Source organism: Salmo salar, chromosome ssa09, assembly GCF_905237065.1.
Source record: "Salmo salar chromosome ssa09, Ssal_v3.1, whole genome shotgun sequence".
Lineage (NCBI taxonomy): Eukaryota > Metazoa > Chordata > Actinopteri > Salmoniformes > Salmonidae > Salmo > Salmo salar.
The window spans coordinates 115,188,248-115,203,029 of NC_059450.1; the positions used below are offsets into that span (position 1 = coordinate 115,188,248).

At 46.6% G+C, this 14,782-nt stretch overlaps 1 protein-coding gene across 2 annotated transcripts; it reads right to left on the reverse strand.

The window, feature by feature from the left end:
• Positions 1–736: 736 nt before the first annotated feature.
• Positions 737–12,217, reverse strand: LOC123723727 (bone morphogenetic protein 2). 2 transcript variants are annotated; one of them, XM_045724373.1, is made up of 4 exons: positions 11,585–12,217; positions 4,913–4,990; positions 4,136–4,488; positions 737–3,462 (listed from the first exon to the last, which is right to left on the reverse strand). In XM_045724373.1, the coding sequence occupies exons 2-4, from the start codon at positions 4,960–4,962 to the stop codon at positions 2,390–2,392; spliced, it is 1,476 nt and encodes a 491-aa protein (XP_045580329.1). In that variant the 5' UTR covers positions 4,963–4,990; positions 11,585–12,217; the 3' UTR covers positions 737–2,389. The 2 variants fall into 2 exon arrangements, with proteins under 2 accessions (XP_045580329.1, XP_045580330.1); XM_045724374.1 differs by lacking the exon at positions 4,913–4,990 and having other exon boundaries at positions 11,585–12,215.
• Between the last annotated feature and the right edge of the window lie 2,565 nt (positions 12,218–14,782).

The following is a 14,782-nucleotide window of genomic DNA, read 5'->3' on the forward strand; positions in this document are numbered from 1 at the left end:
ACAGCTCCAGCTGTAGCCGATGAGCTCTGGACCCCGTCCAGCGTCTGACAGGAGGGGAGGAGGGTCGCCCCTCCCTAGGATAGAGCAACGCGGCTGTGGGTTTCACACTGTTCACCTCCCAATCCTTCACAAGCAGTGAGCCGATCCATCTGGGGGGGTAGTTCCTTTCAACACACAGGAATGCGGGTTCAAGAAAGCTGTTGAGTTGGTTTGACCCCCACATTCACAACGTGAGGAATGACCCGTGGCCGAGTACACTGACTGCTGTAAGCTCAGAGACTCAGAAGCTATCTGGGTAACATCTGGGGATCAGAAACATATGTGGGCTGCATCATAGGCCGGGTGTGAATTGATAAGATGGTGCAGTGGTTTTGCCAGTAAGAGATCTGCCCCATGTATAGCATTCTCCTCATGCCCTTCTATCCCAGGCCTGTATGTGTTAGTGGGACTATATAGGTACTCGAGGCCTATAGCCAAATCTGGTTTGTTCCGGGTTCCCCAAGGGAGCACTGGCTTCCTTCCTCCTTTCTGATCATGGATAATGTTAGCTCGATTGTCAATCTATGAGGCAATTTGTGATTGAAAGAGTATGACCAATGGGAGGATTTGACAGTCTCCCTCTGCTCTCCCTTTGTCCTTGTGCATAGGCTCAGCGCAATATGTCCTCAGAACACTAGCAGAGGAACAACAGCAAGGAAATGTGGTTGATTTGAAAAACTCAATCACGTGACAGAGGTGCTGCTTTGTCTCTGTTTATTACAGGTATCACCACGTCTTCAGACAATGTCAAACATTTTACAGACCGTTGTTTAAACGCTTCCATTTAAATAGAGGGAAAAGCAAATGACTGGAAAAGATGCTCAAAATACTCAAAAACACCTGCAAAGCCCCGAAAAGGCACTGGAAATCAACTGCTTTAACGTTAGCCGTTCTTTTATTTATTTTAAATTTTTTAAACATGCACTCTGCTAGAAAAGACATCTGTGGTGATGATGACATTGTGTTGTTGTTACACGATTCAGTAGATTGCAATACACAGAGCCTTGATATGTGGTATTTCTTGAGCTTATGACTGCTCCATTATGTGTAGTACACCAAAAGCCACCATAACTTGCTGTACCAAAGCTACTATAAGGACTGCAGGCTCCAGTTTTAGACGTATTACGGTACTGTAAATGTGGCTTTGTAGAGCAGATATCTTAAATATTTTCAAGGTTAAATACACAGTATGTGGTTGCTATTTAAATACCTAATGTGACTTTTAAGTTAGATTTAATGGAATTACTTTGATGACAAGTTTTCAGAATTTTCTTCTTAATCTCTGCAAAGGAAATGTACAAAAAATGTATCTTTTAAATAATAATGATAGTAGTACATTTAAACAATAGCATAATAATTCCTCCGTATTATTGTTGTGGTTTTAAATATCTCATGACGGAATGCTTGGCGCGGACAATTTGTCTGTCTGTGTGTCTATCTGAGAAGTCCACATCCATTCAGTCTATGAGGAGTGTCTGTCAATGTCTCTCTTGATGAGAGATCAGTAGCTGTCCATTGGCCCAGATATGTTAGATGAGTTAGTTTAAGGATGGTGTTACTGATGCAAAGGTTATATGTTTCATCCTCCTCATATGGGCCACATGACAGCTTTCTCTGTACTATAGGTTACTCTTGATAACATGTCCACCGTATAGATAGTATACTCTGGCACTGATATCTTCATCTCTTGCCAGTCCCCTTGGTCTTCCACTCCACTGGTCGAGTGCATCTCTTTTACAGATTGATGTTGCAATGAGGATGTGAGCGACACACTGAGCACAGAGAGACACAGACACATTACAGACACGGCTGGCGAGTGAGCATTGAACAAGCCCAGGAGTTCTATAGAAGGAGAAGAGGTGGGGCTAATGGGAGGATTCTCTCCTCTACTCCTGGCTGTCGTTTCTCTCGTCTGTCAGCAGCATCCTCTACCCCTACTGGGATGTGGAAGACTGCTTCGTGTTTCTCTCCGTCTCTTCTCTCTCACTATGTGGTAGTTCTGAAGCACTGCACTGTGTTCTAAGGGGGCTCCTCTGTCTCTGGTTTTCCTCTCTCTCTCTCCCTATCCTCTCTTTATTTCCACTACTGACAGCTGTGGCCCTCCAACACCTATACTTCTTAGAAACTACTTGGTCCTGCTGGATTGGGTTCTACATTCCTGTCTCTTCCCTTCCTCCCTCATCAATCTGTCCCCCCCCCCTGCTACTAGAATTTTCATCCCTCCACCAGAAGGTCCAGGTATTCTTGCCTCACATGGTCCTGCTGGTCTGGGTTCTGTCCTTGTCCTCTTTCCCTAGCTAATCAATCTCTCCTTCCCTTGCTCTCCTCCCTCCCTCTCTTTTGTTTTCCGTTACCGGCATCCACAGCCCTCCACCACCATGTCCTGGTAGTTTTTGAGCACCACGCGGTCCTGCGGGTCCAGGTAGAGCATGGCGATGGGGCTGAGAGCGGTGGGTACGCAGCAGACCCGCGGCACAGCTCCGTTCACCGAGTTCACCAGCGTCTGCACCATGGCGTGGCTGGATGAGTTCATGTGGTGGGTGAGTGGGAAGCGGCACTCCCCCAGGCAGAAGAAGGCGTCGTAGCCACTAGGCGCCACGATCCACTTGTTCCAGCCCACGTCTTTGAAGTCCACGTAGAGCGGGTGGCGGCGGCAGCGGGCGCGGGACAGACGATTCAGTTTCGCTGCCCGGCCACCATTGCGCTTCACCCTTCCACCCTCGTTCCAGCTGCCGCCCCAGCCAGGGCTGGCGCTCCAGTCCCTGTCCTTGTCTCTGTCCCTTTCCCGGTCCCTGCTGTTGCTCCTGCCCCTTTCTCTGGCCCGCTTCCTCCCCCTCATCCTCTGGGCGGTGTCAGAGGTTCTCCGGCCATGGGCGGCTAGTGGCTCCCCGTGCCCGTCATGGCTGTAAGTAACCAGCAGGGGTCTCTCCCGTGCCCAGCTGTGCTCGTCCTGTCCCAGAGACCTGCGCACCCTCAGGTGTCCCTCTCTGCGCCCTTCCTCCCCAGTGGAGAGTGGTAGAGCATCATGGTCAGGGGGGGTGAGGAGGGTGGTGTTACCCAGAGGGGTCACCTCAAGGAGGAAGGCCAGGCTGCCGGTCTGAGCGTGGGCCCCTACGAAGAGTTCAGTGCTGAGGCTGAAGGCCTCCCAGGAGCCAGCTGGCTTAGTGCTGGGGGCCCCTGTGAGGAGCCGTGACTCCAGCAGAGTGGGCTCAGACTCAGAGTCCCCAGTGCCTCCATCGAGGAACAGGCTGACCTTGTGGGCGCCGGGGCCTAGGCTAGCCCCACCACCTCGGAAGAAACGCAGCTCGGCAGAAACCACACACTCATCCTGGGGGATGGAGGACACGTTGAAGGAGATGGGGACCTTGTTGTTGCTCACGGTGGTCAGCCTCTTTTCAAGGGGGAGTTTGGGGCTGGTAGACTCTGAGATAGAGGAGGGAGAGAGAAAGAGAGAGAGGTTAAGATCGGTCAAAGAAGGTGGTTCCTTTTGTAAAACAAAATTGATGTCCTCCACAGTTCCTTGGAGGTCTCTCTTGTAGGATTTTCTAAATCAAACATTGTAATCTCACAATGTCAAATACAATGTAAATTGACCTGTCAACCCTTAACTTAAATGTCAGACACATTCAGTACCATAAACAGTTAGATAAGCTTTTCTTTGCACACACTAGCATCAGAATAGGACCTCCACTTGTTGCTGGTTAGCTTGTGAGTGTTATGGAAACATCCATGTTATCAAATGGAAAATAGATGGTCTGGATTTGGAGCCTACTAACTGCTAAGGTGGAGTCATAACAGAAAGAGACTGGGTATCACAGCCCTGTCGTCATCAATGCCATCTAACCCTGACTGAAACTACAAATGGAATGTGTAGAACAGTGTCCATTAAAAACGTATTGGGGAACTGATACCAAACGGGGGCAGGACAAGGTAGAACAGCTTTGCAAACTATCCACAAACTGGCTCAGATTAGGAGTGCTGATCTAGGATCTGTCCATATGATCTTATTCATTATAATCTAAAAGGCAAAACTAATCCTAGATCAGCACTCTTACTCGGAGGTGCTTTTTGGATATGGGCCTATGTGTATTGTTACCTGTGTGGTGGAAGCTGCGTACGGTGTTGGCCTCCTGGACATGCTGGCTGGGGTAGCTGAAGTGTGGATCCTGGACTAGGTGGTACTGCTGGGAGTGGAAGCGATAGAGGTCCAGTATGTACTGGGGGATGGGCGCACCTGGCCGGGGGTTGGGGTGGGACTGCAGGCCCAGGCGGCTCAGCAACAGGTTCTGGATTGTCTGGGCCAGGCTGGGCTCCAGGGGGGTGGGTGATAACGGTGACAACGACGGCACACTGCCATCGGGCTCGGTGGCAAAGCCCTGGCGACCAGACGAAGCTTGAGGTAGCAGTAGGACCATCAGGACCAAGAGTTTAGCAGGGAACATGGTGGATCTAGATGAGGGGGAGGAGAAGGTGAGGAGAGGAGTTAAGTTAGGGTTTATTTCAGGGAGAGGAGGAAACGGAATGCTTAAGTCTGTCACTTTTTGACGCTTCCAGTGGTGCCCTTTAAAGTCACAAGTGTTCATTGAGATTCATATACCATATGTTTAATGTCTTTCAGTAAATTGGAGTTGGGGGGGGGGGTTTAAATACCACTACTCACAACTTAAACCTTATGAGAGAAACTACTACCACTATATCATCAGCTTGTTTTCTCCTCTCCCAGTCCCCACCATACTAATTCCTCGTCAGCAGAGTATGAATCGTACCGTGACATTCAGACAATAAACATGTATTACCTTTTAATGTGGCTTGAACACAACCAGTCGTGATGTTTATCTGATTGCCAAACAAGTCACTTAAAAAAGTAGGCTACCTGCGCATGTTCATCCTCTCCAGAATAGGTCCAGCATCCAGACAGTGCATCTCCCATTTGATGAATGGAAAGAGACATCTGTTACAAAACATCAAAACGTTTTATGACATTGGGCAATTGCCATTAGTACTAAACTTGTAGCCTGAATGAATAGATGCTGTCACACCCTGATCTGTTTCACCTGTCTTGTGCTTGTCTCCACCCCCCTCCAGGTGTCGCCCATTAGCCACTGTGCATTTATACCTGTGTTTTCTGTTTGTCTGTTGCCAGTTCGTCTTGTCAAGCCTACCAGCGTTTTTCACGTACTCCTGTTTTTCTTTCTAGTCCCTGTTTTCTAGTTTTCCCAGTTTTGACCATTTCCCCTGCCCCGACCCTGAACCTGCCATTCTGTACCTTTCTGACTCTGCCCTGGATTACTGACCTCTGCCTGCCCTTGACCTGTCGTTTGCCTGTCCCCTGTTTTTGTAAAAAAAACTTTTGTTACTTTGAACTGTCTGCATCTGGGTCTTAACCCGAGGTCTAATAGATGAGTCTTGCTGACTAATGTACATGTTTTTGTCAAAAGAAAAGTCGGGACATCTGAAAAAGGGGCTAAAATACGGGATGCAAATACAGCTCTGTCTGTCCCGAGTGCATTGGCACAGGAAACTGTGAGGACCCGGTTGAAACAATTATGTAAGTTCGGCTAGCGGACTGGACCCGGTTGATAATGTTGCAAGGTCGCTAGTGGGCGCGGCCCAGTCGATACGACGCTGCAAGTTTTCTAGCGCAAGCTCAAGGCAGAGAGAGAGGAATTCCGGCTGAGGAGAGAGATGAATGCGATTTAAAAGAACCTGAATCAACTGTCACTGGCCTTAAACCATGAGAGAGAGGTGGGGGTGTTTGTTTAATTTGGAATAAACTTTTTAAATATTTTCATATTTACCACTGTAGCAGTACAAACTTGCATTTTAAACCATTAGGAGAATGGCTCAATTAGAACCCCCCCCAAAGCCCCCCTGTAATTCACACACTGCTCATCAGGCTATTATGATGTAATACTGGTGCGATATCAAGAAATGTACTGCTGGAGTCCATGTGAAGTTGTTTGCTGGATACACATGGCTGTAAAAACAGCACCACTTTGTTTTCCTTAATGTTAATTTATTGCTATGTGTTGCCAAGGCCCCATCTCCTAGGAAACTCAATCACAAGGGGATACGAGTGATTAAGCAGAGACTATATTCAGTGTGTCTGTGTGATTTAGCACAGCTTTAATAGTAGTATTGCTAAGATCATAAATTAGCTAAAGTTAGTTGACTTTAATGGAGAATAATAACTAGTGTAGCTACTGTACTTTATCTCTATTGCTCTAATTTACTCTCCAGAGCATATTTGCTGAATGGACCTATACAGTAACTTCAACCAAATACTTGAGACCATAGTTGCTAACTGGCCTATGTGCTGAGCAGGAAAAGACCCAGTGCTGGAGGTCATAGCATTCATGCCCCAGCCAGCCAGGTTACCACCCCATGTCTCTGTAGTACAGGTGTTAATGATTGAGTGACTAATTAGAAACTATAGGCCTTAATGGCCTTGTGCTCTCTGGAGTCAGGAGGTCAGGGGTCAGGGTAGTGGTGTCTGACCTGTCTATTGTTCAAAGTAGGATGAAGTTGGCCCCGGACACTTAACGAGAAGGTCAGTTTGCCGTTAGCAAGAGGGTAAGCTGACCCTAGATTTGGTTCGAGGCATTCAAAGCTAGTAGGCTCTTGTAGAGACTGAGACCTGGGCTGGGCCATGACTTTTCTTCTCCCAACCTATCTGCTTTACCATCATCCTACTTCCTACAGCTAAAGAAATGAGAAGTGTCATCATTACTCTAAGAAGAAAAGATACGTCTCAGTGAATGTAAACGAAATAGAACTCAACGTCCTGTTTTTCCCTACAGACTAGAGCGAAGCTCTCATTCTTATCTTAACTCTCCCTGCCTATCACATCCCTGTACTGAGCTGAGGATTGATTAAGTCCAACATAGCAGGATAACTGAGGCGTTTATGGCACAACGAACACATAACTGCGCCGTAATCACAGCGAATCATGCCATAGTGTCAGAGTAAAGTTTTACAAGGAGGTCACAGGGTGTGTGTGTGTGTGTGTGCGTGGTGTGTGTGTGTGTGTGTGTGTGTGTGTGTGTGTGTGTGTGCGCGAACAGACACAGCAATACCCTGGGAAAATAAGCTGTGAGCGTGGGACTTTGTTCACTACCCATTAGCTCAGTCAGCTCCACCACCCCAAGTAATGTCTCTCCACCCCATGCTTCTCCACCTGAGGCAACACTACAGGAGAATTAGAGGATGACTGTACACCCTTTCCCATGGCGTCCTGTGGCTCGTCAACTAGATTAAGGATACCCCTCCCTCCCCCCACCCCCTTAATGAAGGTTCAAAGGTTTGTTTCAGAAGTGGGAGGAGGGTGAAGGTGGTGGTTGGGGGGGGGGTCAGAGGACACCCTGCCGTACATCCATCGAGAGGAGTACGTCCACCCATCTCCCTGTGTTTCTCCAGCTAATCTAAGCTGGGAGAAAAGCTCCTAAACTTAATTTGGCCTCTTTATCTGCCCCCCCCTCTCCATTCATCCTGGATGGCGACATCCATGCGATTGCTTTCCTTCCATCCCCCCCCCTCTCTCTCTGCTGAAATGGGACTAATTGAGTGTTCCAGGGGAGGTGAGGGGTGAGGTGGTGCTCTCAGACATATTAGATGGTGTTTGACCCAGAGCAGACAGTAGCGTGACCCCAGGCGCACGCAGACGAGAGATGGGTGGTAATCAGGCTGTTCCTCTGAACTCACAGATCAAAACAGACCAACATAAGTATATCTCTTTCCCTCTCTCTCTTTTAGTCTCTCCTTTTCTTAGTCCCTCTGTCTCCTTAATTTGTCTCTGCATCAATCCCTCCCTTTCTGTTTCTGTTCCTCTCATTCTCTCTTAGTTCCTCTCCATTTCTTTCAAATCTATTCTCTGTATATCTTCTATGGGGGGCAGAGGAAAGATGGATTTAGAAAATAGAGAGAGAGTCAAAGAGAAGGGAAGAAGATATACAGAGATATATCCCCCTTCTCTCTCTTTGACTCTGTCTCTCTATCACCACTTGTCCTTTTCCATATCTCTTCCCCTGCCCCCCCTCTGTGTTCCCTGTCTCCCCGTTCTTCTTTATCTGCATGTCTCTCTCTTTCCCAATCTCTATTTTTCTTTCTCTCCCTATCTTTATTTATCTACCCCTCTCTCTCTTGTGTTGGTCTTTTTCCTAAGCCCTCTAAATGAATGGTGTTTTTGCGGAAGAGTGCTGCTGAGTGTTGCCGGGCGAGAGGGCCCAGTGTCACCGCAGCTGGCTGATTTATCCGCGGCCGCTGTCTTCGTGTTACGCCTGGTCCCTCCACTTTCCCTTCCTGTTGTTCTTCCCGTTTTTCTTTACCCAGATTCCTTCTCTCCCTCCCTCCCTCCCTCCCTTGCTCTCTAACACACACACATAGACTCTCTGCCCATGTCATAATTACTGTATGTCTTGGAAATCTTATACTCACACACACACAGACATGTGCAAGCTCACAAACACACTGCTGCTCATGGCCTGGATCCACAGGCACAACACACTCCTCTTGGACTTAACCAGGAGTTTGACTTGAAAATGTTTTTATAGTTTCAAAATGTCCAAATTATTGTGTTTCTTCCCCCCTGATTGAAGTGATGTCACTAAGTACTGCCACTATATATAGGACCTTCCACCCCCACCTGGGATATGGATGCTTGATGAGGACCTAACGGTCGACACGTTGTTATGAAGCGGCAGCGTAGCCTAGTGGTTAGAGCATTGGACTAGTAACCGAAAGGTTGCAAGTTCAAATCCCGATCTGACAAGGTACAAATCTGTCGTCCTGTCCCTGAACAAGGTAGTTAACCCACTGTTCCTAGGCCGTCATTGAAAATAAGAGTTTGTTCTTAACTGACTTGCCTAGTAAATGAATAAATATTGCATGAGCAGCAGTGTGCAGTGTTTTCCTTTCTCTTTTCCATGAGTTTGTCTACAACTCCAGCACCTTTCAGAAAGTACCTGGATGTGCTTATGTTCTTCAGCTTTTGTACAAGCTCACAAACACACATCCCAAGAATGTTGTTTTTTCAAACTTGCTCAACCCGCATCTCTGTGGACCATTCTCAAAAATCACCTGAAACCTACACCTAATGCATCTGGAATGTTCCTCACACCTCTCTATCCATCGCTAACACGCGGCAGATCTCTCTAACGACTACCGCATTCACTGCTTTATGATTTCATGTATCAGGCTGGAGGTAAGAGTGACATTGTTCGAAGCATGACAGTTGAAATCATTAGAATAATATTCCTGGTTGCCTGCTGTGGGGTTTTATTAAAGTGTATTATAATTTATCCCAGCTGGGGCGATTAAGAGGCTAATGACACGGGCAGCCCAGACTTCAGCCCGCCGCTCGCCTTCCTCAACAAACCTTTATGGTAATTACTGCCCATGATGCACGGCTCCACGCGTACGCACCACGCAGGCAGAGTGCAAACACGTACATGGAAATACAAGCCAGGAGGTACAAATATGTGTGTTGTGTGTGTATGTGAAAGCATATGATGGAAAAAGCCAATCGATAAGAATGTTTTCATGCATAGCGCTGCACATGCATCACACACACACAGACACACACACACACACAATCGCAAAAAATGTAAAATGCTTGGACGCACACACACACACACACACACACACACACACACACAATCGCAAAAATGTCAAATGCTTGGACACACACACGTACAATCGCAAAAAATGTCAGATGCTTGGACACACACACGCACACACACACACACGCACACACACACTCGGAGGAGAATGCAGTGTCTGCTGCCAGGGTTGAGATTACACTTTCCAGCTACTGGGGAATCAACCAACACTCTCACAACATCACTAGAAACTGCAACTGCAAGGCACCCGACCACAAGGCCCTACAGAGGGTGGTGTGTATGGCCCAGTACATCAATGGGTCGAGCTTCCTGCCATCCAGCACCTCTATACCAGGCAGTGTCAGAGGAAGGCCCAGAAAATTGTCAAAGACTCCAGCCACCCTAGTCATAGGCTGTTCTCTCTGCTACCGCATGGCAAGCAGTACCAGTCTGTAACCAACAGGACCCTGAACAGCTTCTACCCCCAACCCATAAGACCTGCTAAAGAAATGGTTACCCGGACTACCTTCATTGACCTTTCTTGCACTAACTCTCGTGCACTGACTATGTTCACACACTGAACTCTGCCCACACACTAACACATACATACACCCCAACACACACCTACATACATACAAGCATTTTGCTACACCAGCAATCACGTCTGCTAAATATGTGTATGTGACCAATAAAATTTTATTTGATTTGACATACACACTACAGACACCCACACGCATATAAAACGAGCACACCTGCATACTGACACCACACACACACACACACACACACACACACACACACACACACACACACACACACACACACACACACTTTCACAGTCACCATATACGCTGCTACTACTGTCTATCTATCCTGTTGCCTAGTCACTTTACATATCTACCTCAATTACCTCGTACCCCTACACATCGAATCAGTACTGGCAACCCACTGCATATACCCATGTTATTTATATTCATTATTCAGTGTGTTTTATTCCTCATCTCACTATTTCTATTCTTTTTAAAATGTATTATATGTTTATCTTTAACTCTGCATTGTTAAAAAAGGAGCCATAAGTAAGCATTTCACTGTTAGTCTACACCTGTTGTCTACGAAGCATGTGACAAAAGACATTTGATTTGATTTGGAACGTTAGCTACCTGTACCCTAGGAAAGACATTTAGCCAGATACACAATGTACAGTATAGTAGTCACCACTGCCAGGACTTTCATTCCCAGGTACATTCTTAAAAGACTCTAACTAGCACATACAGTGCAGGACATCAACAGGTCACCCTTTACCTCCATCTATTTCAACCAGAACTATAAGTCAGTGGAAGCTTTTCAGCTCTTGTATATCTTCATCTATTTCAACTAGGACATTCACAATCGCATGCCTCAGTGTTCACGCCATTTTTCGCTGTGATCCACACGTTTCACTCAGAGCTATGTTCGGATGACTGGAGAGTCAGGGAGTTAAGTGACAGACACCGGGAGGCTGGGTTGTAGTTAACAGGAGGCTTGCGGAGGCAGAAGCATTGGTGGAAACAGTGACATGCACGACACGTGACATCAGACACGTCAAATACTTCACACGTCCTGTCGACACAGACAGAGGTGGAAAAGACAAAAACGGCACTGGTTCACATGAAACCTGTGTTTACCATCAACACTGAGGAATAGTTCATGCCTTTACACCCCTACAGAGAAGTAAGTTAGGTCTTCTGAAAACATAATAGTGACATTATTCTTGGACCCTCGCTTATATGCGTTTGATTGCAAGCAACACAGTATGCCAGCATCTGCGTGTATGTGAGCATGTGTTTGTTCTCCCTAGAGTGGCTAATGGTTTGAGCAGTGAAGTTCCCGTGGCCAGGCAGAGTTGGCTTGGCATACATGTATATGTGTGTGTTTGCGTGTGTTGTGAGAGAGAGTGTGTCTGTACTCACGTCCAGGCGTGGTAGGAGGTGTGCAGAGTCCATGGTTTATCCTTGAGCTCCAGTGTTACGAACCGTCGTCTCTCGCTCCCTCTCCGTTGGACAGAATGGACAAAGTAAACTCTTTACCTCTCTTCCTGTCTCTTTCCTTCTCCTCTTTCTCTTTCTCTCTCTATCTCTGTTTGTCTCTCTTAGGTTAGCCTGTGTCTGTGTCTCCTCTGTGAGTGGGCTGTGGATGAGGATGCTATACTCTCCATGGTTCTCCCCCTGTACTGCTGGGCTTTCCCCTCTCACTCACCCTCTCATCCTGTTGTCAGTTTCAGATAAGCGGCCTCTTAAAAAATATCCACCGGCTTTCCCCTGCCTGCCTGACCTCTTCAAACAGGCAACTCCCTCTCTCTGTCGCCGACACTTCCACCTCTGCTCAGACACAGAGAGATAGATAGACATGCAATATATCTACTGTATGGACCTGCACAAGACAAATAAGTCTGGAGAGTTTTCTGTAACTGGCCAAAAAACAAATGCCCTCTTCTCCTCAGTTTCCTAAATGTGTCTCCCTTCCTCTCTTTAACTGTCTCTCATTCTCTATCTGTCTCTCCTCCCCTTTTTCCTCTCTCTCCCTCTCTCTTATGCTATACCGAGAGTCCAGCTGGTAAACTCAGTTTAACTCTAATTGACTTTCCTGGTCATTTGGATCCTCCCTGATCGTGATGTCACTAAGTCAGACCACCCCCACTACCATCAAAACACACACACACACACACACACACACACACACACACACACACACACACACACAGTTAGAGATAAGGTCAGGGTGGACTGGCAAATTATTTTATTTTCCATTATTACAAACTCACCCACTGATTTTCATTGACACCATTTTCATTATCAGCTAACATGCTGACATGTTCACAGACAATACAATCTCCATTATCAATTCATTCATAACTATGTTACTGAATAAGACCAAACATATTCTCTTACCAGACCAAGGCATGAATGGATGACTCATAGGAGAGGATAAAGTCACTACAATTTGGGGGATGTGATTGGATGGAACGAGCCCAAAAAAAGGTACATTGTAATTCTCCACTGCATTGTTCAAGCAAGGTGCAATCGTCCTTCCAGCGGCGGCCACCGAATTGGTATTCATCGGGCAGGGCTATGAGGAAACGTCTCTTTAGGATGTATCGTCTCACATATTAGATTTCATCTGGAGAATCACTTTATTTCCCGTCCGTCTGCCCCTCCCCCACCCAAACACACACACAACCCCAACTCCCATCAATTCACCCAGTCTGATGAATTACCCTGGGCCAGAGGGACAACACACACGCCTTCCCATCTGTGGGCTCTGACAATTTACAGGACAGTTATCTAATGTTATCTGCGTCATCTGAACAATTACACTGTAATTATTTACAGTATGTTTCACAGCAGTATTTTTCATTGTACCTATGGATTCGTGAGGACATTCTAACCAAATAAGAGGCCACTAGGAAGCAACACATGCTGTTACATGTTTGGTGTGACCATAACATTATCCTGTCCAGTCTGTCAGTGAGTAGGCTACAGGATGGACCCTTCAGTGAGTAGGCTAACGTATGTGTAAAGGACATCACGTTGCTTGCTTAGCGAGTACCACTTCCTCCTGATTCAGCTCTTACCGAGGCTCAAACCCAGTACCTCTGCCTTGCAAACACGTGACCACCGTCCTTAAGTGTCTTACCCAATTACACCACCGAAAAGCTAGCTATTCGGCAGCGTAAGTGGGGATAGTTCAGGCTGAGGAGTGAGTTTCACAGACTCCCATCTGCTACATATGGACCCTTCAGTCAGAGTAGGCTACTGCAAGGACCCTTCATCACAAGAGCAGTGGTAACTCCACTTCTTCCTCCAGGTTTCCCGTCCTCTGGAAAAGACGTCCGCTGTCCCACGTCCCCCTCCACATTCCGACGGGGGTGGAGGAGCTTTTAAAGTAATACCGCTCACCGCTCTCTTAACAAGCCGACCGGAGTCTTCCCCCCCCACCATTTCTCAATCCTTTTCCTGTCCACTACCCTGACTGGAGTCACATCTGGAGGAGAGGGGACAGAGACGAGGGCCCTTAATCCCTCTGTACCCTTCACTTGAAGTTGTTACCTATATCATCATCACGGCGTATTTTAGCATTCAGCACACACACTTAATGTACGAATGCTGTATTGTATGAACATTGTTGCCCCTTGGTGTGTCTGAAATGGGAAAAGTCAACAAAGAAATAGACCTTGCACACAAGGGCCTAATTTTGTTGTGGTTTGATTCATTGAACTTCAACATGGCTGACAACCATCCAGAGACATCGCATCCATGTTACTGCTGAATTAAAGATGATGGATTGTAGAGTCAGGTGGGACTGAAAATAGTGTAGCCTAGGCGTAAAATCAGGCAGTGAGGTGGGGAGAAGAGCAGTACAGCTGTATAGACAATGGCTTGATCCTTGGCCTCAGCAATAACACAAACAGCTGAACTAGTGTTCAGCTTGAGCATAACTGCTTCGCAGGCGATAATGGGAGAGTTTACGAGACACTTTATATCTGCGATAAAGTTCCAAATGAGTGGTCCAAACCGCACTCCTTATCTGTGCACAACTAAACATCTGTTTGCTCAGGTAACCTCCTCATTAAACTCAGTTAGAACTGCACACACGGTGCATGACACACGTTCTTTGACCTCACTATGTAAGTATATAAGATAGCCAATGGTGTGCTATAAAGCCTATTATAAACTGGGTGGTTCGAGCCCTGAATGCTGATTGCCTGAAAGCCGTGGTATATCAGACCGTATACCACAAGTATGACAAAACATGTATTTTTACTGTTCTAATTATGTTTGTAACCAGTTTATAATAGCAATAAGGCACCTAGGGGGTTTGTGGTATATGGCCAATATACCACGGATAAGGGCTGTATCCATCATGCGTCATGCATTAGAACAGCCCTTAGCCTTGGTATATTGGCCATATACCACACCTCCTTGGGCCTTATTGCTTAACTGTGCACTGGTAATTTTGTACCAATATTGGATGAAAAAATTCCATTGAAAATAAAAAACAATTATTTACAGATGTAGGATCTTAATTTGATCACTCTTTTGTTGCTGAGAATTTTCCAAAACAGCAGGAAATGCAAACTTGTAGTGTATTCAAGGTTTAAAAAGGCTTCT

What these genes read in the sequence shown, in the direction of transcription:
- LOC123723727 (XM_045724373.1), bottom strand. Translation starts at nt 4,962, where the DNA reads ATGCACTGTCTGGATGCTGGACCTATTCTGGAGAGGATGAACATGCGC. An exon ending in GAGAGGATGAACATGCGCAG is followed by an intron (nt 4,489 to 4,912) that starts GTAGCCTACTTT and finishes CCCCTCATCTAG; the next exon opens with ATCCACCATGTTCCCTGCTA. An exon ending in ACGCAGCTTCCACCACACAG is followed by an intron (nt 3,463 to 4,135) that starts GTAACAATACAC and finishes CCTCTATCTCAG; the next exon opens with AGTCTACCAGCCCCAAACTC.